Source organism: Lampetra planeri, chromosome 16 (genome assembly GCF_965212315.1).
Source record: "Lampetra planeri chromosome 16, kcLamPlan1.2.h2, whole genome shotgun sequence".
NCBI lineage: Eukaryota > Metazoa > Chordata > Hyperoartia > Petromyzontiformes > Petromyzontidae > Lampetra > Lampetra planeri.
Window position 1 is genome coordinate 6,966,227 of NC_136122.1, and position 26,831 is coordinate 6,993,057.

Genomic DNA, 26,831 nt, shown 5'->3' on the forward strand with positions numbered 1-26,831 from the left:
TGTTGCAAATTCTCAAAAGTGTTAACATTTTTTTGAAGCATCCTGTATCTTATGATACGTGTGCAGTGGTAATGATCCAGGAATGAAATTGCTCCTGACATCGACTGGTGAGCAATCAGGGCGAGATGAAAACAGTCGTGGATGCTGAGTGTAGATGAATCTTTAACTGGAAGGAAAATGAAAGTTTCTATTCCCATTACAAAATAAAAATTCTATTTTATGAAAATAAGAATGATTATCTACTAAAAAATTAAAACAATCTTTCCAATCAACAAAACAAATCAGTATATTTAGCAGCAAATTGTAGGACTGTCGTTGGTGGACTTTGTGATGAATAAAATAGTAGGCAATTGTAATAGGCAATTACACCAATAATAACACAACCACCTTTGTGTTATGCATAATCGATTAATGTCACCAACCCTGCCGCTAGAGTTGCTGCGCTACAGCCATGCACCGCCATTCCTGCAGCTACCCAAGTCAACAACCCACCTCGCTATAGATGATTCGGGTCGGCAAGAGAGGCGTAACCACACGTTGATTTCATCGATAAATATTAATATCAGCGCGCTCGTCTTTGTGTCTCGCGGAGTAATTCCAAGCGTGCATCTCTCCATGCTTTTTGTGGTGAAACCATTACGGTTTTTCTTCCATTGTCTTTGTCAATGTCCGTTTCTAATCCAAAGGTCAAACCAAGTGATACATGAATATGTAGTTAAAAAATAAACGTTCCCTTTTAGGCACATTGGTACGTTGCTTTTCATTCTTAACTTCAGTTTTTCATAAAGCTGCTGTCATCTGCCTCTATATTTCAGAATTTTGAACCCGGATCGCATTCCCACAGCTGCCCTAGGTACACAGCAACCCTGCTGTGTTTTCTAGTTGTACCCCTCAAACGGAGACCTCCAAGTGTGCACTAGTTGTACACGACTTCTCTTTACTCATTTATCCTGGGGCCCAACGTTGCAGCCTTCGGTTTGCTGCGCATTTCTGTAAGTGCGGCAAAAACGATCACTGGCTTTGTACCTTTATTTGCATGGGGATTATCGGTAACGCTAAAATAATTATTTTAACAACTCTATTACCGACTGTATGAATGTTAAGAGGTCATTAGGACCACTGCTGTTGATGTAAACCACACGAGGCCATCACTTCCTTCTGCTGGATCCCACAGCTGACCGATTGACCTCCATACTTTGCTCTTAAAGTCTCATCTGGCATTTACATTTTGGTCACTGACCTCTGGGCGCCCCTCCAATGCCTGCCTGTCTTTGCAACCCTACCACCTCCACCCTGTACACATACTCCACATATTACTTCTTGACCTCTTCCTGATTACATTTGCAAGTTACTCCTGGCCAATTCTAAACTAAACAATTTTTTATTTTACCAGGTATGGCCCACTCAGCTGTGAAGCTCTTTTTTTCAGAAGTGGCCTGGCCACAAATGATAGCTCAACGGAGTGACTTATCACGTGGAAATTTATATCAGCCAAATACTCTAAATGCACGCTTCTAAATAGGAAAACCAGGATGACCCGGATAAAAATCCACGTGACCACAGGGAGAACATGCAAACTCCAAATATGCAGCAGGCGTCAGGGTCGAGATCAAACCCACGACCTCCTGCATACCAGGCGAGGTAGTAAACATCTCACCACCGCGATGCCCACAGTCGTGCCAAACCTCCGAGCCGCTCGCCCTATCCTGCCACAAAGTTCCGCTCACCCTCCCCCATGCACCTGCACCCCATGAAGGCCAGAAGCTTCCTGCCTACCTTTGCCTATCACAAAGTCCACCAGTGTCAGTGTTGTAGTTCTTTGTGAGAGGACGCGCATGTGCCCTATCACCCCCCTCCCCCCCCCCCCCCCGTGCAGACGCTGGCGCGACACGTTCCCTACACGCCGTAGTGCTTGTTGAGCCGGTGCAGAGCATCGCTGACCGTGTCCAGCTCGGCCCGCAGCTCCTTCACCATCTCGGCGATCATCCTGGTGTCTTTGAGCACCTCAATGCTCTGCGTGTATGGGTTGTAGCGCACCGTGAAGTTCCGTTTAATGGTCTTGGCGAACTCCCTGTGGGCAGGAGAAGATGCCATCGACACATCAGTGAGTGGTGTACCGCTTAACTTGAACGACATTGTTGCAGGGAACGAAGCAACTTTACACGTAGGTTCCACGGCCAATACTAGCGGTCATATTTCATTCTTGGGTTGAGGCCATGCGATGATCTAAAGACGCTTTGCACAGTTTCAAGTGAAATGTCGTCGATAATTGATCAATTTCATTGTGATGATTTGTTCTTCAGCTTACCGATGAACTGAAACGATCATAGTTGGCAGAGTAAACACTTGCCCATGTGACAAATTTAATTTGTTTGGCTATGTTTGGTGTAGGTGGGATTCATGAATCACGTTACGTTGTGTTTTAGAATAAAAAGTGAATGACACATTTGGTGTGCGTATAATTGTTAAAGCACAACGCTATCGTGAAGGTGCGTTATCTCACAGACACCTATAGTCGGCCAGCAGGAAGCGGTGTTGCCGTGTAGTTTTATCTAATTAAGTCATGTACTGGATAATGTTCAAATTTGGACCATGACAGCGGCAATGCATGGTACGCTAGGTTTTACAAACTTGACAGGGTCTTTAACATCCAGTGGGAAACGGACGGCAGTATTAATCAGGGCAGCCACTGGGTTTGAACCATGTACCTCGGCAAAAAATGGCAAACGCCCTACTGCTCGGCCATGTGACGGAACTATTTCTGTCATATATTTTACCATGAGCGATCTAAACAAAAATGTTATTTCTCGTTATGTATAGATGAAACTTATGGCGGTACCCCGGGGTACAATACCACCCCGGCTCTTGCACAATGTCCGTGATGCAGTAATTTTTAGTCTGTTGATGGTCGGCGATGCGGCAATCGACTCATCTCGACGAGCTGTACACGATGCACCACTACGGTGCGTACGAGCGTTCAGGGTTTCGGCGCAATCGTCCTCGCTGAGTTTGGAAATCGCGGAGTAGCACTGATTTCGGATTGATTGGTACCCCAGTCGCGGAGTTAAGTACACCCCTGGAAAAAAATTGTGTCCCAGAAATAACAGATTTAATTGCCTCGGCCATTTTGTATTATTTGGTACCCCAGGGTATCGCCAAAAGGATCAAATATCAGCTGGTGTGGTCAATAGAGACGTTTTGGCCTCATTAAAGGATTTCAGCAGAAGGACACGATGACATTATTCTGTAATTTCCAATTAGGGAATGTAATACGAAAAAGTAAATGCACCTTAATAGCTTTTAGAGCCTTCATTCAATCGGTATGTCCTAGAGATAATAGAGGGGAGGTACTGACTGAAAGAAATTATCGTCTCGCCATCATAACATATTTAGAGAATAAATTGAACAGCCATCAACTCTGTATATACGCGGTGAATAATTTATAGGTACCTCACTAAAATAATAAAGATGAATTGTTTGAAAGCCTCTACATGCCTCCTACCAATTTCCAACACATATTCAACATTTACATTTTTTTCCGAGAAACAATTAGGCCAACATTTTGATTTGTTTCATACCATTCAGTTACCGGTTTCAAAATAAGAGGGTCATTAGACATCAGTGGGGCATCTATAAATGGGCCACCCTGTACGTTGACTACCCTCCACTTACAGCGGGTTTCACTGCAAGGCCCATGGGCCATTGGCGGCCCCTGGTGGCTTTAAGTGCGCCCCTGATATGCAACCTAAGAATATGAATCCTTGCAGTCACGAAAGCTTCAAATCTAGAATTAATGCACAATGAGTGAAAACACCCCCATGCAAGCAGTGTGGCGGCCCTCACACTGATGATGTCTTATCGGCGAAAGTGCCCCCCAGCCCCCCCCCCCTCACTCTGAAAATGATTGAACACAGCTCTATTAGACTGATTTCGATTTAAAGCTTTCGTGACTGCAGGGATTCATCTTCTTGGTTCTTTCGCTAAAGTCACGTAGAAGGGAAGTAATAAAATAATAAAAATAAAACATAATAAAATTATTGTCACGACGTTTCGGCCACAATACAAGCAGCCGTCCTCAGGTGAAGACCAACGTGTCTCCCCGATAGGCCTGTTCTTCACCTGAGGACGGCTGCTTGCGTTGTGGCCGAAACGTCGTGAGAATTATTTTATTACGTTTTATTTTTATTATTTTATTACTTCCCTTCTACGTGACTTTACCGAAAGAACCAAGAAGATCTATTAGAATGTTAACACAACATCCTTTCAATGTCGCGTGGCCCCAGTGGCACAGATGGCACGCTTCTTCTTCTCACCTCATTTTTTCCTTTGCCTCCTCAAAGCTCTCGGAGACGAAGTAGATGTCCTGGAAGGTGGTGATGAGACACTCCTGTTTGCACGTCACCTTCGGGTCGAAGCCCTTCACCTTTGCATTCTCGGACAGCGCGTGCTGGAAGAAGCACGTGGGTGCGGTGAGGTCTCGCTTAACGCGCGGTGTTCACACAACGGAACACTTTTCTCACAACTCCGGAAAGTGCCCGTTATAACGCGGAACGCGCCCGTAATAATTTTGAACGACTTTCTTGAGCTGCACGGCTGAGCGGTACAATATAGTATGCGGAATGATACAGTACGTGGAATGATACAGTACGCGGAATGATAAAGTACGCGGAATGATAAAGTACGTGGAATGATACAGTACGTGGAATGATACAGTACACGGCAGCATACCCTGATCGCATTTCTTTGTCCCGGCAGGCTGAGTTTACAGTACAGATGTGATTCCTCACTTAACGTGGATTTCCACTGAATGCTGAACTTTTCAGGAACGCATCTACCGCGTTAAACGAGGCATTGCTTTAAAGCGGTGCACCCAGAGAGCACAGCGGTGTGAGCTGTGACGCAAGCCTCACGGAGGAGCGGTGAGCGACGAGATTGTGAGAATGATGAGGGCGTTCGGCAAGTACACATTTGACCCGTTAATCATTGCACAAGTTCAGTGAACATTGCGTCTTGTACGGCGCATATTCCAGAGCAGTGGCGGATGCGGGTGGTTTAGCGCGGCACCGATGAAGTTGCGAGCGTACCTTCAGCTCGCTGATGGAGGAGAGCAGGCCAGCCCCGTAGGCTCTCAGCTGGCCATCTTGTTTGCAGAGCCCAAACTCCACAGTGAAGAAGTAACACTGCAGAGCGCGCAGGGCAAGCGAATGTCATGACTCCGACGACAAAGTAACGAGAAGGGCCACTGTTATTTGAAGTTTTACACAATAAGGAACCCTACTAACGACTTTCACAATGAGGGACCTGAGGCTTCGTCCTCGACTTCCTGCTTGTATCTTCCTCCGAGCAACCCCACTCCTCGTGCTCTCCCCTTGTACATCCCTCAGCCCCCTTTCTCGAACCTTCTTCTCCCTGTTTTTACCTCTTAGCCAATCCCTGTCCTTGCACAGATCCTTTCTGTTTTCCCGTTCAATCCCCTTATTCACCAATCCCTTTAAAGACTGCCTGCCGACCAATCACCATGGAGGCCTCTTTCTTCCAATCGGAGACCGTTGTTTATTTTTTAAATAGCCATGAGGCTGCACGTGGCTTGGGGTCATCTGTCGGTCATTACAATAACAACAAATCAATCGCAGCCCTTTTGTCATTCCACTGCTGGATGGAGATCGTCCGACACCCGTGTCAGGTTGCTTGACCGTGCTTCAACACTCCCGCATTGCGGGTTGGTGAGGGGACAGATTCGGATAAGTTCAGATATTGGCTCGCCGCTGGGGTTGGTTGTGGACTGGAATCAAACTTAGGTTGCTGGGTTCATAGTGTGGTGTGCTAAGCACTGTTGTGCCACAGCACCTCCGTCGAGACAAGCAATCACGAGTTAACGTTACCATCCACAGGAAGGAATTTTTGTTTAATTATTTTCTTAAGCATAGATTGAAACAAATTTAGAGGTTAATTTCCGAAAACATAAACCATAAACGAGTGGTCGTTAAAAAGTGAGTGAATGACAAATTTATCATCACCACCACAACTACAGCCATTGTCTTTATCGTGACCACCACTACCACCCAAATCACCACCACCATAATTAAAGCAAATTCACAAACTTCCTCGAAGCACACAGCATATAAATCCGTAATAAATGACCCCATTCTGCTGTAATGTGCACTGATGCCTACTTAGTGGACGGCGATATTGACAGGTAATAAAAACGATTGATTTAATATAATGTACATAAAACAAATATGCAAGTGCTTTTTCACAGCCCTTCGTTAATTCAACTTGTAGGCAACTGCGGTCCTTGAGAATGCACGACAGTCCAACCTTCTTTGTCAGCCAATCAACGAGGGCATATGAAATGAGCGCACAGGGAATGGGAGTTGAACTTCTGCAAAAACCCACGAGAGATAGAGGAGGGCCCCGTCCTTGCCAGGCTGACTAAATAAACACTGCTCCTCATTAAGAAGATTAGTCTCAAGTCCGGTCAACGGCGACCTGCAGAATATTCAATGCACGTTGAACTTCTTTCGCGCCGTACGTAACCAACTAATCGAAGGTGCGGCGGAAGGACAAAAAACTACACACGCAAAAAATCAATTCTAAATTGAATGAGCTTTCAACTTAGATTTAAAAGTACATAGCTCCGGTGGCTTCCTAATATCGAAAGGAGGAGCGTTCCAGACAGCCGCAGAAGCGCATCTGAAAGCGCGTGATGCGGTGACTGTCTTTGATCGACGGGGATCCAAGAGCAGCCGCAAGGATGACCGTGGCTTCCTAATATGAGTCAAGTCTCAAGACGTGGATTTCACTTCGTCATTGATTGGGTTAGTCGTGGCTAAAATCCCAAATGTTGTTGTCGACTGTACTTGCAACTTGTGGCTAACTACCACGGTTTGGTCATCCCCATTGCGCAGTCATCTCTAACGACGCTTCTCCGACTATCTTCATTTGGACTCGTCAGTTCCATCTAGTCACAGTCATCGTCGTGCTCGATCATTTTCGTCCGCTCAAAAAACGTAAAACGCTTTGTCGATGAATATTTGTATCACTCAATTTCGTCAACAGTACTATAGCTTTTTCTTGGTTCTTTCGGTAAAGTCACGAAGAAGGGAAATAATAAAAAATAAAACATAATAAAATAATTCTCACTACGTTTCGGCCACAACGCAAGCAGCCGTCCTCAGGTGAAGAACAGATCTGTCGGAAAGACAGCATCTGACAGCCCTGTTCTTCACCTGAGGACAGCTGCTTGCGTTGTGGCCGAAACGTCGTGAGAATTATTTTATAATTTTTATTTTTATTATTTTATTATTTCCCTTCTACGTGACTTTACCGAAAGAACCAAGAAGATGAATCCCTGCACTCACGAAAGCTTTAAATCGAAAAATACTGTAGCTGCCGCTGCTGGTGCTGCTGCTGGTGCTGGGCAGTGGAGCACTGACAGCCATTACCGTGGCAAGCTTCTGCACGGCTTCGTCCGAGGCACCGAGCGAGGCGAGGCCGATCTCCTGGGAGAACTGCGCGAAGCTCGGCTCAGCCAGCAGTGGCACGTGGCCCAGCAGCTCGTGGCACGTGTCCCTGGCGAGCGAGACACGCGGCGCCATCGTTGGCATTGAGGAATGCACGAGCAGAGATACACAACGGGTCTACCACGTTCGCACGTATGAGTATATAGTGTTTATGTGTGTGTGTGTGAGCGTTTGTGTGTAGTGGGGAGCGGTAGTCTAGTGGTTAGCGCGCTGCGCTATGAACCCGGCGACCCGGGTTCGATTCCCGCTCACGGCCAACACCAGTGACGATTATCTGAACCGGTCCCGGGCCTCCCCTAGGTCAACTCAGCCTCAAATGAGTACCTGGTGTGGTGTGTAAACATTGCCACTTGGGAGACAAAGGCGGTCGGGCGTGGTGCTGGCCACCCACCCCCTCGTGTACCGTTCCACGGCTTTCATAGGTGCTCGCTAACAGCACTTGCCCCTACAGTCTGTTAAGGCTACATGGGGGATCTGTGTCTTTGTGTGTGGGGGAGCGTTAATGTGGCGGTTAGCGCGCCACGCAATGAACCTGGCTAGCCGAGGTCAATTCCGGTTCAAGGCCGCAAACATCGGTGATGATTATCTGAAACGAACTTGGGCCTCCCCTAGGTCGACTCAGCCTCAAATGAGTATCTGGTGTGGTGTGTAAACAATGCCGGCCTTCATAGGTGCTAGCTAACGGTACTTGCCCCAACAGTCTGTTAAGGCTATACGAGGGATCTTTGTCATTGTGTGTAGACGACCTATTAGGGTTGCCACGTGTCCTGGTATTTCCAGGAATGTCCTTCTTTTAGTTTCAAATGACGCGCAAAAACATGTGAAAAGCACTCGACCTTGGTGCATTATGTAAAAATAAACCATCAGCATTTCCTGAACAAGTGCACTGTGGTTCTTATATCAGGCACCATCAAAATAAATTTGAGTAAATGTGACTGACAGGCACAATTAATCCGACCTGCGCTAAATTATTCTGCCTTCATAGGTTTCTCTCTCTCACCATTGACAGATTTCACCTATTTTTTTTTGCGGTAGGAAATCTGAAAGTCTTCGCAGGACATTACTGTTCATGTAGCTCTTCCCTTTTTTCCCTTCTCATTCTTCTTCTGACGACATGTTCCGGTTGTTTTTATTGAACCTCGGGGGGCGACGATCGATGACAACATTCCCGAATCGGACACGAACATGACTCACGGCTCCGGGGTGTAGAGCGGATCGGAGCTGTGGCGCACGTACTGCGTGCAGTGAAACACGCGGAATGCCAGCCCGGCCAGGAAGTCCCGCGGAGACAGATACCCGGCCACCGGCCGGATAGTGAACCCAGAGCGCTCTGTGTTCACACAAAAGAGGAAAAGACAAATATTGCACCGCATAGCCTTAACGGACTCTCAGGACAAGTAAACTATTGAAACAATTTATTTTATTTTTTACCAGGTAAGGCCGACTGAACTGTATACCTCTTGTTCAGAAGCAACCTGGCCACATGTGTACAGCTCAATGAACTGGCTTAACATGTGAAAATGTATAGCAGCCAAATAATCTAAACGCATGTTTCTAGAAAAACAAAAGGACCCAAAGAAAAATCCACGCGACCACTGGGAGAACGAGCAAACTCAAAATATACAGCAGGCGTCAGGGTCGGCATTGAATCCGATGGCCTCCTGCATGCTGTTAGCGAGCACCTATGAAGGCCGGCATGGCACACGAGGGGGTGGGTGGCCAGCACCACGCTCGGCCGCCACGTACTCATTTGAAGCTGAGTCGACCGAGGGGAGGCTCAAAAACCGTTGACATTTCACAAAGTGGCACTCGCTTTATAACCTCAAACAAGATTGACTGAGTCAAACCCCTTAACCAAGACTTATCACACTCTAACCCCAGCACCAACCTGCCAATTAACTTGCCAATTAAGGAACTGCAAAGGTCACGGACACTCCGGTAATCGTCAAAGGCAACGGTCGGCAAACGTGGGGGTGGTCACGCCATCAGATGGCTCACGATGGCTCGCTGTGCGGTTTGGAATTCAGACATCCACACCTGTCATCTCCTTATCACTGCCTACCTTATTTCAGACCAATTCAGACCTTATTGGTCACCCCGTGCCCATATAAATGTCAACGTTCGTCCTACAAAGTCCCATCGCAAGGGAAAAACGCAAACAAATACACACAAAAAGTGTTGCCCGTATTGAAACGTCTGTACGCTGTATGGACCTGAAAACTCAATTTCCCTGTACAAGAATACGGGTAAACCGTATGAGTTGACAGCTATGGACATCTGCGGGAGCGCCCAGGGAGTGGTCATGTTTGGCTCTCCTGCCAGGGATGAGTGCCCCAGGCATGAAGCTCTCTTGAAGACCTACACATTAATCTGCAAATCCATCTATCGGCGCGGCGGCACGAGAACTGCCCGGGAGGCAGGTGAAGCTCCACCGGGGGTTTGGCCACGCCTGCCCGACGCCGTTGCCGGTTGCACGTCGCTCACAGTAAATCCGATTGCCTGCTTTCAATTACTGACCAACAAAAATGACTGCCCACCAATTAAGCGTCGGTGACAAACGGTACGCGTACCCCGCTCGCAGGCCCCAATTTCTCCCCTCCTCTAAACCCAGGGGCACTGAGTTCGGGACTTCTGTCCGTAGAGTCTCCGTGCCTCCCTCCCCGCGGTCGCGGGTTCATGCCCCTGTTTCGGGCTCGTGTTAAAAATTCAATGAAAACCATTCAAAATCAAAAGAGAAGAGTCGGTGACTCAAAAGGAGCTCGCGACGGCCAAACAGCCGCGTACCCTTCAGAAAGCGGGACACGTCCTCCAGCTGCGGGATGTTGTCGTCGCGGTAGCCGCAATGCTTCGTGAGCAGCGGCAGGTTCTTGAGGTACTCGCGGCAGGCGTGAGTCGGGTAGAGCTTCGTGAGCTCGCGAAACACGGTCGCCCAGGTCCGCACCTCCTCCTCCGTGTACTCGATGCGAGGGATCGGCTCGCCGCTGCGACGACGACAGCGGAAAAAAAACACACGGCCATTGTGCGTTGCGTTTCACGTAAATCTACCACCATCATCATCATCATCACCAACACATCAGGGATGCTGCCGTGGTTTAAAAAGTTAGCTCGCTGGATTTGCAATGCAAAGGTCACCGGTTTGATTACTGGGCACAGCAATTGAAACAGTGGGGTAAGCTTCGTAAATCCCAGCCCCAGCCTCTGTCCACCCAACGGTATAAACGGGTTCACCACATTGGTCAATCGGCCGGTAGCCGGTGGTGGGGTTAAAATCTGGACACTCCCACCAACTTCCAAGAGGTCTGATCAGCATGGAAGAGTAGGCCAAATTCCATCTAGCGGGGCACTCTAGAGCTCTCTAGCCGAGGCCCTTCAGCCAACAGTGGCATGAGTGGGTAATTGCAGGGCTGCACCTTCATCTTTAAGAATAAGGGTCTCAATTTTGCAACTTAAAAAAATAAGTGTTCAGATGCTTTGAACCGATGATATACATCACAATAGGGTCTAAGCCCTAAGGAAAAAAATTACTGTGAAATAAATCATGGTGAATGAGTACAGCAGATAATTTGTACGTAAGTAATGATGAAAAACAGTGAGATATGAAAGATCAGTGAAAGAATTCCATTTAGATAAGATAAAATCTAAAAATAATAACTGCTTAAAGGGTACACATACACCTCCCAAATGATTACAAGATTACGTTCAAACCCAGGGGCACTTTGACGATGTGACGACTTTGATTATTCAATTTCATTAAATCGGAGGGCACATTCCGAGGGAGATATGATTTCTATAAAGATGGTCAATTTTCAGATGGGATGTTGGGCCAATCATCGACTTGAATATTTTCCGATGAGAGGCGCTCTCTATTATATACAAACAAATAGACTCCTGCCGTCTCTCCACATTTAAATACATGTCTTAGATTGTCAACCTTTTGGCCATCTAGACGTTGTGTGTTTAAGTAATCATATAATTCTAGATTTGAAGCTTTCGTGACTGCAAGGAATCATATTCTTAGGTTTTTTCGGTAAAGTCACGTAGGTAAAACATCAAAATTAATGAAAATAAAATAATTTTGATGTTTTACCTACGTGACTTTACCGAAAAAACCTAAGAATATAATTTAAGTAATCAAACGTGTTTTTAAAACAAGCAGTCTTTGAACCGGTTTTGACCTTCCGAGGGTCTCATGAGCAGTCAGGCTGTGTTAAGAGAGACAATTATGTTATTGTCAAGGGCACTCCTTCTTTACAATGGAGCCATGATCAATATTTGTATGGAAAAAAATCAATATTTGTATGAAAACTCATTATGTGCGGTTGTGGATAATTATTGAAAATGAAACAAAGATGGGCTGAAAACAATTGTATCTTGATATCGAGAGACAGAACAAAGTCTATTTGTTCAATGACAAATAATGCTGGATTTTTTCTCTGGGTCCTCCGGTTTTTCCCTCCACATTTAGGAACATGCATCTACATCAGTGGTCGGCAACCGAAATAACAAGAATATCCATTTGTTTAGAATTCGGTAAAAAAAAAACCTCTATAATGACGGCGGGTCCTTAATAAATCACGGTCACAAAGGAGTCCTTAAAGAGCCACACGCAGCTCTGGAACCGCAAGTTGCAGACCCCTGGTCGAGATTATTTTAGATTTTATTTTGCTGCTATAAATTTCCGCGTGACCAGATCGCTTCTGAAAAAATCAGCTTCTAGCTCAGTGGGCTTTACCTGGTAAGATAAAAAATAGTTGAGTTCCGTTTGTATCTATTTTTTCATTGTTTGATCCTTATGGCTGTACCCCGGGGTACCAAGTAATACAAAATGGGCCGAGGCAATTAAATATTTTATTTCTGGGACACTATTTTTCCCAGGGGTGAACTTAACTCCGCGACTGGGGTACCAATCAATCCGAAATCAGTGCTACCACGCGATGTCGAAACGCAGCGAGGACGATTGCGCTGAAACCCTGAACGCTCGCGGTACGCACCGTAGTGGTGCATCGTAGTGTTCAGCTCGTCGAGATGAGTCGATTGCCGCATCGCCGACCATCAACAGACTAAACATGACTGCATCACGGCTCTCGTTCTATGGTACCCCGGGGTACTGCAATAAGGTTAATTTGTTTACCTTTACAATACTTGGCACTCCTATCGTGTTTTTTTAAATATTCTTTGTTGTTGTAACTGACCCGCCCCAATTGGACATTTGTCAAAAAAGAGCTTTATAGTTCATCGGATTCTTCGAGCGAAAATACATTTTCTGATTCTGCTCCACAACAATGCATAATGAGATTGTAATCATATACTATACTACCTACTCACTATACTGCCATTTACAGGACAACATCTAGCCCCATGGGTCGGGAGTGGATCAGGAGTGAACTCCATGGGAGGGCGATAGACCCATTGACCCTGCCGTACCCCAGCCTGGCAAAATATGAGTCCATGGGCCCAGACCAAACATTTGAATTGTTGATAACCACCCGAGTTGGCAAACCTCGAGTTGTACCAACATCTTTAAACCGCCAATAAAAGTGAATAATATTATTTTACAAGTGCACATTCACACAATCCACACTTAATTGCCATATGCAGACGCTGCCATCCCTCAACATTTGCCACCATTCCTGCCCGGCAGTGAATTCTTCTCTGGCCCACGGCCGATGTGGGACGCTGAACCCGCAACTGTCCCCATTGTTTGCGCTGCACGATGCCGGCAGCGGTGCTGATAAGAGGTGTGCAGCCGTCGCCTCGAGCGCGCCGATCAATCGCGGCGAGCGCCGTCGCTTTGCTGCTATCTGAACTCGCAGCTCGGCGGCGCGTTGGCGGAAGCGTTTCGGATTTCGCGTGAAAAACGAAACATCCCGCGTATGGGCAGCCCTTGTATTGTAATGCTATTACAGAGCACTTACTGCTTGTAGTTAAGTGCAATGTCCGCGAAATGCTTCCTTCTCTTGCGATAGACGTTGTCCTTGAAGCCCTGTTGTGCACACAAACAAACGGTTGTAAATGCGTCGCTCTAACACTTTGCACTGATGCCATTCACTTAGAAATGCCCATTCGTGTAAATGTCAATTTGAGTTAAGTGATAAAGGGGTTGAGGAAGTGATATCATCATCGCTTTACTGCCAATGAGAATTAGATCCTTTAGCCAGAAGGGCCTCGGCTAAGCCCCAATACTCTTTTTAATGTGTGTCTAATTCCTCATTGAGCATTTAGTTCAAATGAGAGATGCAACCAGAGGGGTCCGGAGGTTACTCACACTTACAAGGGGATTACGCTTTTTAAAAAAAAATCCAAGCTTATCGGTCAGCAGCCTGCTTGCTCTTCCGAACTCTACAACCGACCTCAATGCCCTACAGGTGCGTGTCTCAGCTCTGCATGAACCACCAACCCCACCTACGATGTGCTGGATTGCAGGCGTGCACTGTCAAGTCGCACTTGTAGATTGTTCAAACATAGCGAGCTGTCAGGCAGGCTCGTTAAGAGATTTTTAAATGCCGACCCAAATCAGTGGAGCTTCGCACGCCTTAGCAGCATAATTACGTGAAATGACTAATCTGCTGATCAATGAAATCACGTACATATTTGATTTATACATTTAACTCAGGTTGCGATCTACCAAGACACAACGGCGCTTGCGAGCGGTGGCGCAGTGGTTAGCGCCGCCGCGCTCTGAACCTGGCGAACGCCGGTGTTGAGCAGTATCTGAAGCAGTGAGGGCCTCCTCATGATTCACCACAACACCTCACCGGTGCGGTGAAGCATCATCAATCAACCCCCACGACTCACATGATGTGGGGAGGCCTTCATCCACCAGTGGAATGGCACGGGGTTGATTATTATTATTATTGATGTGATAGTCCCAAACTACAAACTATGAACTAAATGGTCCCACTACGACGTAGCTCAATTCACATCTGGTAAAAACACAGCTGATATAAGCATTCAATCAACTGGCACAAACCAGCCACAGTCACATATCTCACAAACAACACATCATTAGCATGTTGGAAGGGTACTACCAACACCTAAAACTCATTTACTCTCATAAAACTCATAAAACCCTATGCAGCCAACGCAATCTAACATCCCCATCTGCTCAGCATATGGTCAGCCGAGCCTCACAATGCTCCAGATTAATGGAATTGTGCCACGTCTCGGTGTGCACCACATGGGCAGACAGACAGGCAGGCACACGAGCAGGCGGGCACGCGTTTAGCTGGTGGGCATCTTGATTGCAAGGGCCGAGCGCTTATTACCGGGTGATCGGCATCCAGATCAGCTCCGTACATGAGCACTTTGTTTGACGAATGATCGAGGTCAGAAATCTTCTTTGGGAACCAGGGCACGCCATCAAGATCTGGAGGACAGAATGTGCAGTCACAAACAGCAAAAGCGTCGGAAAAAAACAAGCAGGTCAAGCTAGCGCGTGGGTTTTTACAGTCGAAACTACAAACTAAGCACATTTTTTTATTTTAGCAGGTAAGGCCCACTGAGCTACATAACTCTTTTTTCCAGAAACAACCTGGCCACAAATGGCAGCTCAAAGAAGTGGCTTATCACGTGTGGAAATGTGTAGCAGGCAATTTCTCTAAAGGCATGTTTCTAACTGTGGAGCGAAAACCGTAGGACCCTGATAAAAAAAAGCCACGTGACCGCGGGGAGAACACACACACTCCAAATGTAGTCAGGGTCGGGATCGAACCCACGACCTACTATATACCAGGCAAGGTAGTTAACATCACGCTACCATTGCGAGATGTTAACTGATCAAATATTTATCCGATTAACTACGTAAATTTGTATGCATATAAAACGCGACTGGATATTAGGCATGCATTGACACATGGATTCATTAACTGAAATATATTATTATGCTCATGATACACACGTAAAATTGTGCGAAATAAAATTAATGAATGAAGCAGATTTAATTAATACAAATTTAATATAATTTTTAATTATGTTGTATTTATGCAAATTTATGCACGTTGTGTGCTGATGTTACATTTCGGTGAGAACGAAAAAAACGGCACAAATGGGACAGAACAATTCAGACACAAAACCAATGAGATTGCAGTAAGCAGTTTACAAATATTCAAACCATAAATCAAACCGCAAATTACTTGGAGAGGGCGAATTTGTACTTGTCTACGATTGGATACGAGGAAACCCTGTTCAACTATCAATATTGAGTCCGCACAGTGGCAAAGCACGACCCCAATTTGTGTAAACGGTGGTTCCATCCACACGGACAATAAATTCCCTGCACAGCATGTCCAGATGAAATGTGGCTTCTGCAACATTTACATTCGTTTATCCGTTATCTCAGGAGCTCCCGGTTTTGGGTAATGAAGGGGGCCGTTTATCGCACGCAATCAATCAGTGATAGTCGAGCGCTGTATTCCCACTAATCGCTGCTAAACCGAGCCCTTTGGTATTGAATTTAATAATGACCACGTAGCGCTCCCTTAAAAACTGTGCGTGTGTGTGTATGTTTACCTGTGGGGAGTGTCAGTGTAGCGGTTTAGCGCACTCCGCTACCAACTCACTGACCCGAGTTTGATTTCCACTCGCGACCAACACCAGTGACAATTATTTGAACCGGTCCTGAGAAACTCCCCTAAGTTGACTAAGCCCCAAATAAGTGCCTGGTGCAGTGTGTAAACATCATCGCTGCGGGAGACAAAGGGGGCCAAGCGTGGTGTTGGCCACCCGTGGCGTGCCAGCCTTCATCGATGCTCGCTAACAGCACTTGCCCCAACAGTCTGTTGAAGGCTATACAGGATGGGGGGAGCTTTGTCTTTATCTTTATATATGTACACACGTGTGTATTGCAGAGCTGGCTTTAGTTGGGTAGACACCTGCTCAGGCAATTCTCAACGGAGAGTAACTGAGGATAGCGGGGATGAGTGCCAAACTATGACTGGACAGGTGGTAAAGTAGCACCATGGATGTCACCGCTGAGCCGCTTGCACCAGCACAGGCCTGTTCCCCCTCGAGGTAGCTGGTACACATCGCTACCCTAGCTATGGATGCAAAGAGGTCGGGCACTTACAGGATAGAACCTCGCCAACCGATTGCACTAGAAAGAGGATTCCTTTGGTCCAGCCTTTAGCAGCTACGTGTGACTTAAGAACGTAACGAGCAAAGTGCACGGGACACTTGCGAATGCACAGAGGGAGATATGAAGTGAGACAGACATTCGGAGAAACGAACACACACAGAGACATGGAGAGGGACATCAACGAAAAGAGAGACGTTACACAGAGAGACATAGAAAACAGACAGTGACGGAGCAAGTGACGCAAATAGATGCAGAGAGACACACAGAAACATGAATAGAAATAGACACACAGACACAGAAACGTGGAGAGATGTTGACACCGAGAGACGCGCGGCGTATGAGAGACACAGAGAACACGAACACTGAGTGCGACAACAACAGACAGACGAACACACACACACGTTCTTTGCGATGCCTCTAAGCACGTGCGAGCCCTTGTTGCACACGTTGCGCACGTGACGTACGTTGTGCACGTGACGCACGTGACACACGTGGCGCACGTGACGCAGGTTGCGCACGTGACGCACGTTGCGCACGTGACGCACGTGGCGCACGTGACACACGTGACGCAGGTTGCGCATGTGACGCACGTGGCGCACGTGGCACACGTGACGCAGGTTGCGCATGTGACGCATGTGACGCACGTGGCGCAGGTTGCGCATGTGACGCACGTGACGCACGTGGCACACGTGACACACGCGGCTAGAGCCAGGCCCCCGCGTGTGTGGCTGTGACGCACCTTGAGGCCCCACGTCGCAGTGGTTCGCGGGTCCCGACATGGACACGATGTTGCACGCGTGCGAGCGCAGCAGCTGCATGAGCTCCCCCAGCTGCTCGCGGTTGCTGTCGCAGTCCACGAAGATCTCGAACTCCGAGTTGCGTCGCTTCGACTTGCGCGACTCGATGTGCATCAGGTTGACGTGTTTCTCCTGCACGGGGTGCCGACGGCCGCCAAGTGAGTCAATCGCTCAAATGCTACCGCACAGCCGAATGCCGCGGCTTGGCTATGTGACGGTGCGAAAGAAGTTCAGCGCACATGCATGCGTGCATACCGTCTGCCAACCGGTGTCTGGGTTCTGCGACCCCCCTCACAATGTTTGACGCTGATTTTTTTTTCGTTTTGTTTATTGAGGTGGGCATCGCGCGACGTTTCTGGCGGGGTCGGGATGAGGTCAATCTCTGTAGCTCTGCTCAAAGGCGATGTGGCCCTCGTGTGGACTGCCTCTGCAGCAGGGTCAAGATAGGTCGTTTGGTACTGGCCCGTTGGTCAATTCATGGAGACTGCGATTTGTGTAAATGACGTGGGCCATGGCCACTCCGCCACTGTCTCGGCCACGAGGTGGTTGGTGGCACGGCCGAGGAGAGGTCGTCCTTTTGCCACTTGTTGCAGAGGTTCGTGGTTCCGAACCATGCGGCCACCCTGGTTAATGCTGCGAGTGCATTAACCCCAAAAAAATACCGTCGGCTTCACGGTGGACGTTCAAGATCCCGTGATGCTGCTCTAAAAATAGGCAGCCATGCGCGCCAGTGTCAAGAGCCAATTTTTTAAAAAATGACCCCCAAATTACTTTCATTGGGAGAACCGAACTGTGTAGCCGTATCCCCCCCTACTGGCAGACTATACTCAGTTACAGGCCTGTGCTGCACACACCTTGTCCCGAGCTGGGAACGGCTCCCACTGGGGTCCCCCCCCTACCCCCTTGGCTAAACTGCTGCAGGGCACTGTAACGGTTGACATGAGATGTCGGGACGTAAGGCGCTTTTGAGATGCCGAGGTATTTGGGCACCCTGCGAGCGCGAATCCTTATCCCCATCCTCACAGCCAGCGTGAACAGGCCCTCTTGACCCTGGCCGACTTGCCGTGGTGTATAGAGCACTTGTTGAACACGCGGGATGGACAGTTTCCCTCACGGATGTTTGTAAGTTGGGTTCTTGAATAAAAAAATAAGTATTATATTCAAAATACATAGAAAATAAAATACGCAGGATGGTCAGTTTCCCTCATGGATATTTGTAAATTGGGTTTTTAATTAACAAAAATATATAAAATAAAAAACGCAGGATGGATAATTTCCCTCATGGATGTTTGTAAATTGGGTTCTTGAACAATAAAAAAAAACGCAGGACAGTTTCCCTCATTAATGTTTGTAAGTTGGGTTGTTGAATGAAAAAAAATACAAAAATGAAAAATATATGTAAAATAAAAAACGCAGGATGGACAATTACCCTCACGGATGTTTGCACGTTGGGTTCTTGAACCAAAAAATAAAAAAAGGACACGCGGGACGGACCGTGTTGTTTCCCGCAAACGAAACCCCGGGGCTGCTACGGCTGCCCGTGGGGCTGTGCACGCAGCTGCCCGCACCTGAAAGAGTTTGAGGGCCTTGACGAGACCGCCGATGTCGTTCTTGAGCGAGAAGACGACGGCGGCGCGGCCCCTCTCGCCAGAGCCGTTGGCCCAGCTCTCCTTGTTGTCCTCCTTCTGCCGCCCGTAGGCAGATTTGTTCAACTGTGTGCAGAGAGACAGAGAGAGAGACCAGCGGGTTAAGGGGAACGACGTGGACTCGTGTACCGTGGCCACGTCCTCAATCGCGCTGCCCTTCGCGCGTTGCGAAATGATCGAAAGATCAGAATGAGCGACGGGCTCAAAAATCTACAGAAACGAAATCGCGTGGCCCAACCTGGAGTGTGGACAACATCTATTTCATTGGTGAGTTGTGATTGCTTGCTTGGCAGATGTCCGATTGGCAATGTCCTTTAGAGAATCGGCACAGTATTATTGGTTCGTGTAGAGATTTGCATGAATCATCACGCGAATATTAATGCACTGAAAGACGTGTGTTCATCATTGCTCTTTTAATTCGATGACCTAGAGTAGCACTCGGATGAGTCCCTTCGTAGACAGTCACCTTCCCCACACACGTGGGTCGTGTCTTGTTGCGGTGGTTTAGCGGAGGTTTATTGAGCTTTGGGCCAGATTCTGTAATTATCAAACGCGCCGGTAATACCGAAGTTAATTATTATTCCATCTGTTGGACATCTCAATTTCCAGTCCCCGGCAGTTATTTCCCCATGCCCATAATAAACATCCGGCATTCAAAATTATATTTTGTTTTGATAACAATTAGGCAATGGTACATTTAACAAATGCGTTTAATGGTAAACAACTAAACATACAGAGATAAACTGCCGGGAATAGGGAAGTGTGTGCAGAGTGGCTGGATCGCAATCGCTGCCAACATGTTTGGTGTCCATTAAGCACGATTATTCCGTGAGATAACGCACTCATTTGCAACCTAGATTTAGGACAGAAAATTGCTGGGTCAAAGGTCACGCGGGAAAGAGCGCATCCTCTGTCGATGAAATGAAAACGTTCTCTTCATTGTATCGCGAAGCGGCTAGCGTCCACAACAGTGTCCAGTGAAAGATCTAGAAGCCTAAAAAGGGTGGCTAGAATGTGTTCTACAACACGCGCATTGTTTCTGCAGGAATGATATAGGCAGGTTGTGTGCATGATGACCAAGTAATTGGCATCAAAATCCCACGTGAAATTGATGGGAATCTTGACATGTAGACCTAAAATCCAAACTAGCGTGCGTGCGTTTAGTGAAATAATATACGTGTGTGTACATCAACGTGGTTTTTGTTGTTGCGGTATCGGGCACACTCTTCTCCTCGCATAGCTTCCTTTCCTAAACCCAGCTTCATATGGACGCAGCCACCGCACGTCCACTGACCCCTCAATAAGCGCACGTCAGAGACAGCGACGTCTCTCAGCAGAATACCACCGACGCGACCCATCACAAGGACCCGCACGTCGGAATGCAGTCACGCGCTCGTGTTCACGTTCGGCTTGGCCGCGTCGAAATCATAATTGACACTAATGCCCTGATGGTCATTAATAAGCCAATCCCGTGTGTCCGCGTCGTATTCTTCCAGAAACGGACGCAATCGGATTAGATTTCCGGAAATCGCAACCGCGCCGACGCATCTCGCATTGCAATAATTGTGGGGGGCCCCGCTTGCCACCATCGCTGTGCGCATTGCGCAAGGGTCCAGTAAGAGGGGGGCCCTCACCATGAAGTGGGGGGGGGGGCGTTACATTTGTTGAGACCGTGTCATTTTATTACGCGTTTTTTTTTGTGCAGCATTAAGCGATCAACCCAGATTGTGTTCCTGGCACGCATGCCGAAGCTGCATATGCGTTTGCACAAATCTTTATCCGATTTAACCAGTATGACATCTGGGTGGCCTTTATGTTTTACACGGTGTGTGTGTCTGTGTGTCTATGTATCATCTGCATGCAACATATGGGTTATTGAATCCTCATGTCCAATCGGATGGATTGACCCTACAGCCAATTTGATGGACGTACAATATAACATTTTAGTTTGCTGTCCTTCCCCACGGAACCTCCGATTAGCACCGTTGGCCAAAAAAGTTCAACATACATACATCTGGTGCTATCGTCCATGTACCGATGCCAAATGTTAGTTGCTGGTGCGTCCCAGTTAAACAGCGTTGTTATGAAGAGCGACGAGCAAGCCACCGAACGCGTAATATCGAGATGGACGCAGCGTCACTAATAGAGTTAAGTCTAATAAGACGATTAGACACAACGACAAAGATCCCCCGTCTAGCCGTCACCGGACTGTTGGGACAAGTGCTGTTCGCAACCACCTATGAAGGCTGACACGGCACACGAGGGAGTGGGTGGCCAGCACCACGCCCGGCCACCTTTGTCTCCCCAGTGGCGATGTTCATACACGGCACCAAGTACTCATTTGAGTCTAGATTTGAAGCTTTCGTGACTGCAAGGAATCATCTTCTTAGGTTTTTTCGGTAAAGTCACGTAGGTAAAACATCAAAATGAATGAAAATAAAATAAAATCGCCTCCGAAACGTCGTGATTTTTGATTTTATTTTATTTTATTTTCATTCATTTTGATGTTTTACCTACGTGACTTTACCGAAAAAACCTAAGAAGATACTCATTTGAGGCCGAGTCGACCTAGGGAAGGCCCAGAACCGATTCAGATAATCGTCGCCAGTGTTGGTGGCCTTGAACGGGAATCGAACTCGGGTCGCCAGGTTCGCAAGTGCAGCGCGCTCACCGCTGCGACTACCCTACCGCTCCCCGCATAAAACGATTACAAATGCACGCGCGCACGCACACACAAGCTCGCATGCACACACAGTGTGCACTTTACGTGTGACCCCGTGCAAGCGTGAATAAGATCTCACGCCGGTAAAACCTCACGGTGTTTATAAAATATTGCCCGTGGGTTGTGATTTACTGCTGTTATTGTGACTGAAATAACACGCGATGGACCGCGAGCTGTTAACGTCGTTCAAGGTAATATCGGGCGGCTTTAGCTGTTGATTCAGGAATAAATTACTGTTGTTAGATCATGAGTAGCACATGGTCTAACTAGTATTATTTCATTAAGTAGTTTTAGATTTAGAACCCCTGTAGGTTCTGTTATAAACATCCAAGCATGGTCAAATATTCAACTTCAACACCACAATTGAATTAGATTTAGTTTGCTGTTGCCAAATTACACCAACATTTCTTCACGCAGTATTATCAAATGCTGCATATGTTTGACAACAATTTGCATGTATATCGAGCACATCTCAATTCGCTGTTATGAATTATAATTAAAAAAACAATTACAATTTAAAGCACGTTGTCAATCCGCTAAAGAGAGAAGTAATTTAATTTAGTTATTTTTCATTTATTATTATTTTATTTTATTATTATTTTTACCTACGTGACTTTACCGAAAAAAACCTAAGAGTAGAGAAGGACGAACTAAACTTTGTCGTTCATGGGTGTCGTTTGACCATACTTAACCACGCTGGTTAGTGCAGGTTAGTAAAGCGCCACTGATGACAGCCGTGGCTGGGACTTGAACTCAGGCGACTGGGTTCGTAGCGCAGTGCATGGGGCACTGGGCAAAAGCGTTCAACTCTGCAAATGCAAAGATATATCTGATAATAAAAGTAAGATGGTGATTTCCCAGTGGTATTTTGGTTTTAGTATGTGCATTGTAGTGGCTCGGCAGTTGAACGTAAAACCACAAAACTTGAATAAACAGTCGATCGTTCTTTTTATAAAATAGCCACGCAATTGCTGACTTCAATTTAAGTCAAATGGTGGGCATGCCAAATGTAAATAACGTCTGGCTAACTGAATAAGCGTCTGTATAATTTAATACAACGGCAGTGCGTTAACGTCTGCGTCGACATTACACGACTGCTTGACCTCGCAGTAAAGTCTGGGAGTGAGGCAACAGCGATTCCTGACAAGGATACATTGATCGCTATTCCCTTGAAGACAAAGAGGTATTAACCATGAAGCAGGCCGCGCACGTAACAGCAAACTTAACTTTGGGCCAATTCCGCGCGGCATTTTACATCACGTTCACGGCACAGCACATCCGGCACAAAGCACCACTGCGAATATGAGTGTACGTCAACAATTGCAAGCCAGCCCTAAGGCGCACTGAGAACGTGATCGTCCACGCTGCTGGTGAATCGTGATACGTACCTCGTTGTGGAGTTGTTTCTCGTCAAAGTTAGTGTTGACCGAGTCAAAAGACCTTCCCCGTTTGGGCCCATCGTATTTGTTAGAGTACATCGCCCTGGTTTTGCCGCTCTCGAGATCAGCGTATATATATATCTGTACGTATGCACGTACGCGATCGTACACAAAAACGGCACACGAAGATAAGATACGTGGGGTGTTTTAACGTGAAGACTGAAAAACCGAAAATTCGCGCCTTTCGCTCGGAGCGTTGCAGGAGTGGGAGAGGCTCGTTGCGGTGGATGGATCAGGCCGTCGGTGGGTCTGCGTTGGCGCTCGGTGTCTCGCATTTATACGGCGAGACGCCGAGCTGAAGGGTTGATCCGTCCGCACGCCCTGGGCTCCCCACCCACCCTGACGCACCCCTCCATCTCCCCCCCCCCCAAACTACCACCCACACACCACCCTCCTCCCCCTCAACGTGAAAAACCATCAAAAGACTCCGGGGATAAAAAAAAAAAGAGAGATTGACGTAGGAAATGACGCTCGAAATGCGCACGACGTACGTTTCGGAAACATTTTTTTACGAAGAGTTAATGGTTACGCGTAACTTCGTTTTGGAAATTAGGGAGTCGTGGTCAACAGTTGGGGAATGGGATAATTCTGGCGTTTGGATGACTGTCGCTGGGATGAATGCGTCCGGATTTATATTTGGAAGTCTTCCGATTTTAATAACGGCCGTTGGTTAAGATCTTAGTCTTGTCGAGTCACTCTCATCGTTGTCTCATCATCAGCCAATGTCTCTCCACCGCTGGATTAAATACTTCCAGCACAACCCACCTCAGTCCCGCACACAAACTGATTCGGTCACTCCATCTCCACGGTGGTTGTATTTTCCCAGTGGCTCAGCAACAAAGCGGCTCGCAATTAGAAGGTTGCGAGTTCACATCCAGGTTATGCAAGTAGCACTGTGGGGATAGTGATCAATGGATGCCCTATGTAATAGACTTGTCCCCACCACAGGCATGTGGAATTTCCACCACTCACGCAGAGCTGTAAAAAGCAAGTAGGGCACGAGCTCAATGCTCGTTTGAGCAAGACGTCACTTTGATTTGATGCGAAGCGAAATGCTCCCACGCTATTTTCGCGTGTAATGTATGCAGAGCCCGTTCAATAGATGCCCAAAAACTTACCACCACAGAGTGTTAGGTAGATAATGCTTGCGTTTTGCGTCGAGTACACGACGATAGATATTGACATACATGAAGAAGGTCCGTTGCCCCGAGACATCACCTGTTATATATTTTCCCAATGTAACGTGTTTCATTTTACCACAACCTGCCTTCCTTCAACAGTGTTGCTGCCAAGGATTTAGACTTTTTTTTTAACCAGGAGATCATCAGCTCGCAGAGACAACGGAGCGCATATCCGTCGAGCGAGAGCAGAATGGAATCGGGTGCCGGCGAGCGTGGGCAGTGCTTCGGCCGGCTGACGACGGTTGCCCAAAGAGGGTGGTTCGAAAACGCGGATGAGGTGGAGGGGTCCTAAACGGGGCAATGACCGTCGACCGATTTTGAACAACGCAGCGAGAGCAACATTGGTGGCTGTAACGCGCTCCACTTTGAGTGCGGGGGTGGGGGTGGGGCTCTAAAGGTTAACCTGTGAGAATATAACAATAGGATTTTACCATTTCTGACAATACAAAAGGTGTTAAGATGTTCAAACACCGAACAGATAACTTTTGCATTAACCGCACGTATTTGTGGCAAAACATGGACACAAACATACGCTGATGATTCTAGATTTGAAGCTTTCGTGACTGCAAGGATTCATACTCTTAGGTTTTTTCGGTAAAGTCACGTAGGTAAAAAATATAAATTAAAATTAATAAAAGTAAAATAAAAAAAATAAAAATAATGACTTTACCGAAAAAACCTAAGAGTATACGCTGATGATAATAATATCTACATTGTTTTTGAAACTAACTGTGTGGTTCTTGTCGCACCAGCGAACGCTCTGGTCGAGCAGTTATATCTACGGCACCTTTTTTCCAGATTGCGAGAATATGTCAAGGATTACAAACTAAAATGATAACGAGCGAGTTCATACGTTTGTCCATGTGGTCGCGTGGATTTCATCTCCGGGTCCTCCGTTTTTCCCTCCACATCTAGAAACATGCATTAAGGTTATTTAGATTATTTTGGTGCTATAAATGTCCAAACGATGGGCCACTTTGTTGAGCTATCATTTGTGGCCAGTCCGCTTCTGAAAAATAAGTTAATACCTCAGTGGGCTTCGCTTCGTCGGATGGGGATGGTTTAATTTTATCTGTATGCGTTTGGGTGGTTTGTTTACCTTTCTTGTACTTTGTACTGATATCGTGTTTTTGTGTTGTTTGTTGTTGTAGCGTTCTTACCCGCCCCTACTGGACATCTGTGAAAAAAAAACCTTTATAGTTCATCGGATTCCTCCAGTATAAATAAATGTTCTGATTCTGGATATGCGCCCTCTGATTCAAGGGCGACGTCACATTTTCCCGTGACGCCATTCAAAGAGGAGGAGGGGGACATTTGCGGTTGCCGTTGAACGTGGTCCTATTTTGCAGGAATCGGAAAATAATTATTATAAATTTAATGGCGAGAACACATAGCAGTCATCATCGATGCCTCCTGCATAACTTGACAGGACCCTCCTGGAAAACAGTCTTGAGACTCATATTCTTAGTTTTTTAGGTAAAGTCACGTAGGTAAAAAATTAAAATTAATAAAAGTAAAATAAAAATAAAAATCACGACGTTTCAGAGGCAACACAAGCATCCGTCTTCAGGTGGAACCGTCACAGCACGACCGCCATTCAAAGAGGAGGAGGACATTGAGACTCGATGAGACTCTCCTAGATAAACGAGCGTCGTCATTATAATAACAACAAATATAAGGCGCGTGACGTGGGTGTTTCTATGAGGGGCGGAGAGTATTATGGATAACATTGGTGGCAAAAGCCTCCGTGTTAAGCAGAGACTATTTGCCAGCTGTCTTTGTGTGCGATTATTTTGTGTTCAGTCAATTCCCGAATGCGTATTTTGTATGCAATTTGTACTTGTACAAACAACAAAAAATATATATTTTTTAAAACCCACGCAGCCAATTGAGGAACCCAGTTGCTGCCCTGTCACCTGTTGGGGCCACGTCACGGCTCTACGGGGTTTGGAGCGTGTCACAGGCGCTCGATGACATCGACAACGATCCTCAAACCGACCCTCAAATCCTGCCACAAAACGTCGGGCCTCACAAGGAGCGCAGTGGCACCGCTAAGGTCGTTGCGCCTCTCCGGGCGAGAACTCAAAGAGACCGCGGTACGAGTCGTCGTCCTCGTCACGATCCACAGGGCAGATAGCCCGTCGGTGTCCACTGCACATTTCGTCCTTTGTTTCCACTTTGCTCTGTCTCGTGCCAATATGCTCAAGTAGTGCTGCATCTTTATGGCACCAATCCTTGATGTCGTCGTCAAAGCCGTTCTCTGTTAGGTCTTCCTCTCTTTCCAGTTCCTCTCATTTTTCCGAACAACAATACACTGTTAATTTTCTTGTTGTTGTCCATCCTACATATGTGCCCAAATAGTGCCACTTTCCTTCTCATCACTGCCTGCGTCGTCAGGTCTTCTTATTTCCTACTTCTACGTTGGTATTATTCCAATTGAGTAACTTGCG

At 46.9% G+C, this 26,831-nt stretch overlaps 1 protein-coding gene across 1 annotated transcript; it reads right to left on the reverse strand.

Annotated features, from left to right (window-relative positions):
* Positions 1-1,888: 1,888 nt before the first annotated feature.
* On the reverse strand, positions 1,889-23,430 carry LOC144722975 (tryptophan 5-hydroxylase 1-like). The gene is made up of 11 exons (XM_078601442.1): positions 23,150-23,430; positions 18,962-19,105; positions 17,336-17,525; positions 14,789-14,889; positions 13,439-13,506; positions 10,308-10,504; positions 8,718-8,853; positions 7,446-7,572; positions 5,085-5,180; positions 4,314-4,447; positions 1,889-2,071 (listed from the first exon to the last, which is right to left on the reverse strand). Exons 1-11 carry the CDS (start codon positions 23,237-23,239, stop codon positions 1,897-1,899), a joined length of 1,458 nt encoding a protein of 485 aa, XP_078457568.1. The 5' UTR covers positions 23,240-23,430; the 3' UTR covers positions 1,889-1,896.
* Positions 23,431-26,831: the final 3,401 nt, after the last annotated feature.

Bases quoted from the DNA above. Each gene is read 5' to 3' on its own strand.
- LOC144722975 (XM_078601442.1), bottom strand. From the start codon at position 23,239: ATGTACTCTAACAAATACGATGGGCCCAAACGGGGAAGGTCTTTTGAC. The intron at 13,507-14,788 runs GTAATAAGCGCT...TGTGCACAACAG, and splicing joins ATCTGGATGCCGATCACCCG to GGCTTCAAGGACAACGTCTA. The intron at 5,181-7,445 runs GTAATGGCTGTC...CGCGCTCTGCAG, and splicing joins CCGTGCAGAAGCTTGCCACG to TGTTACTTCTTCACTGTGGA.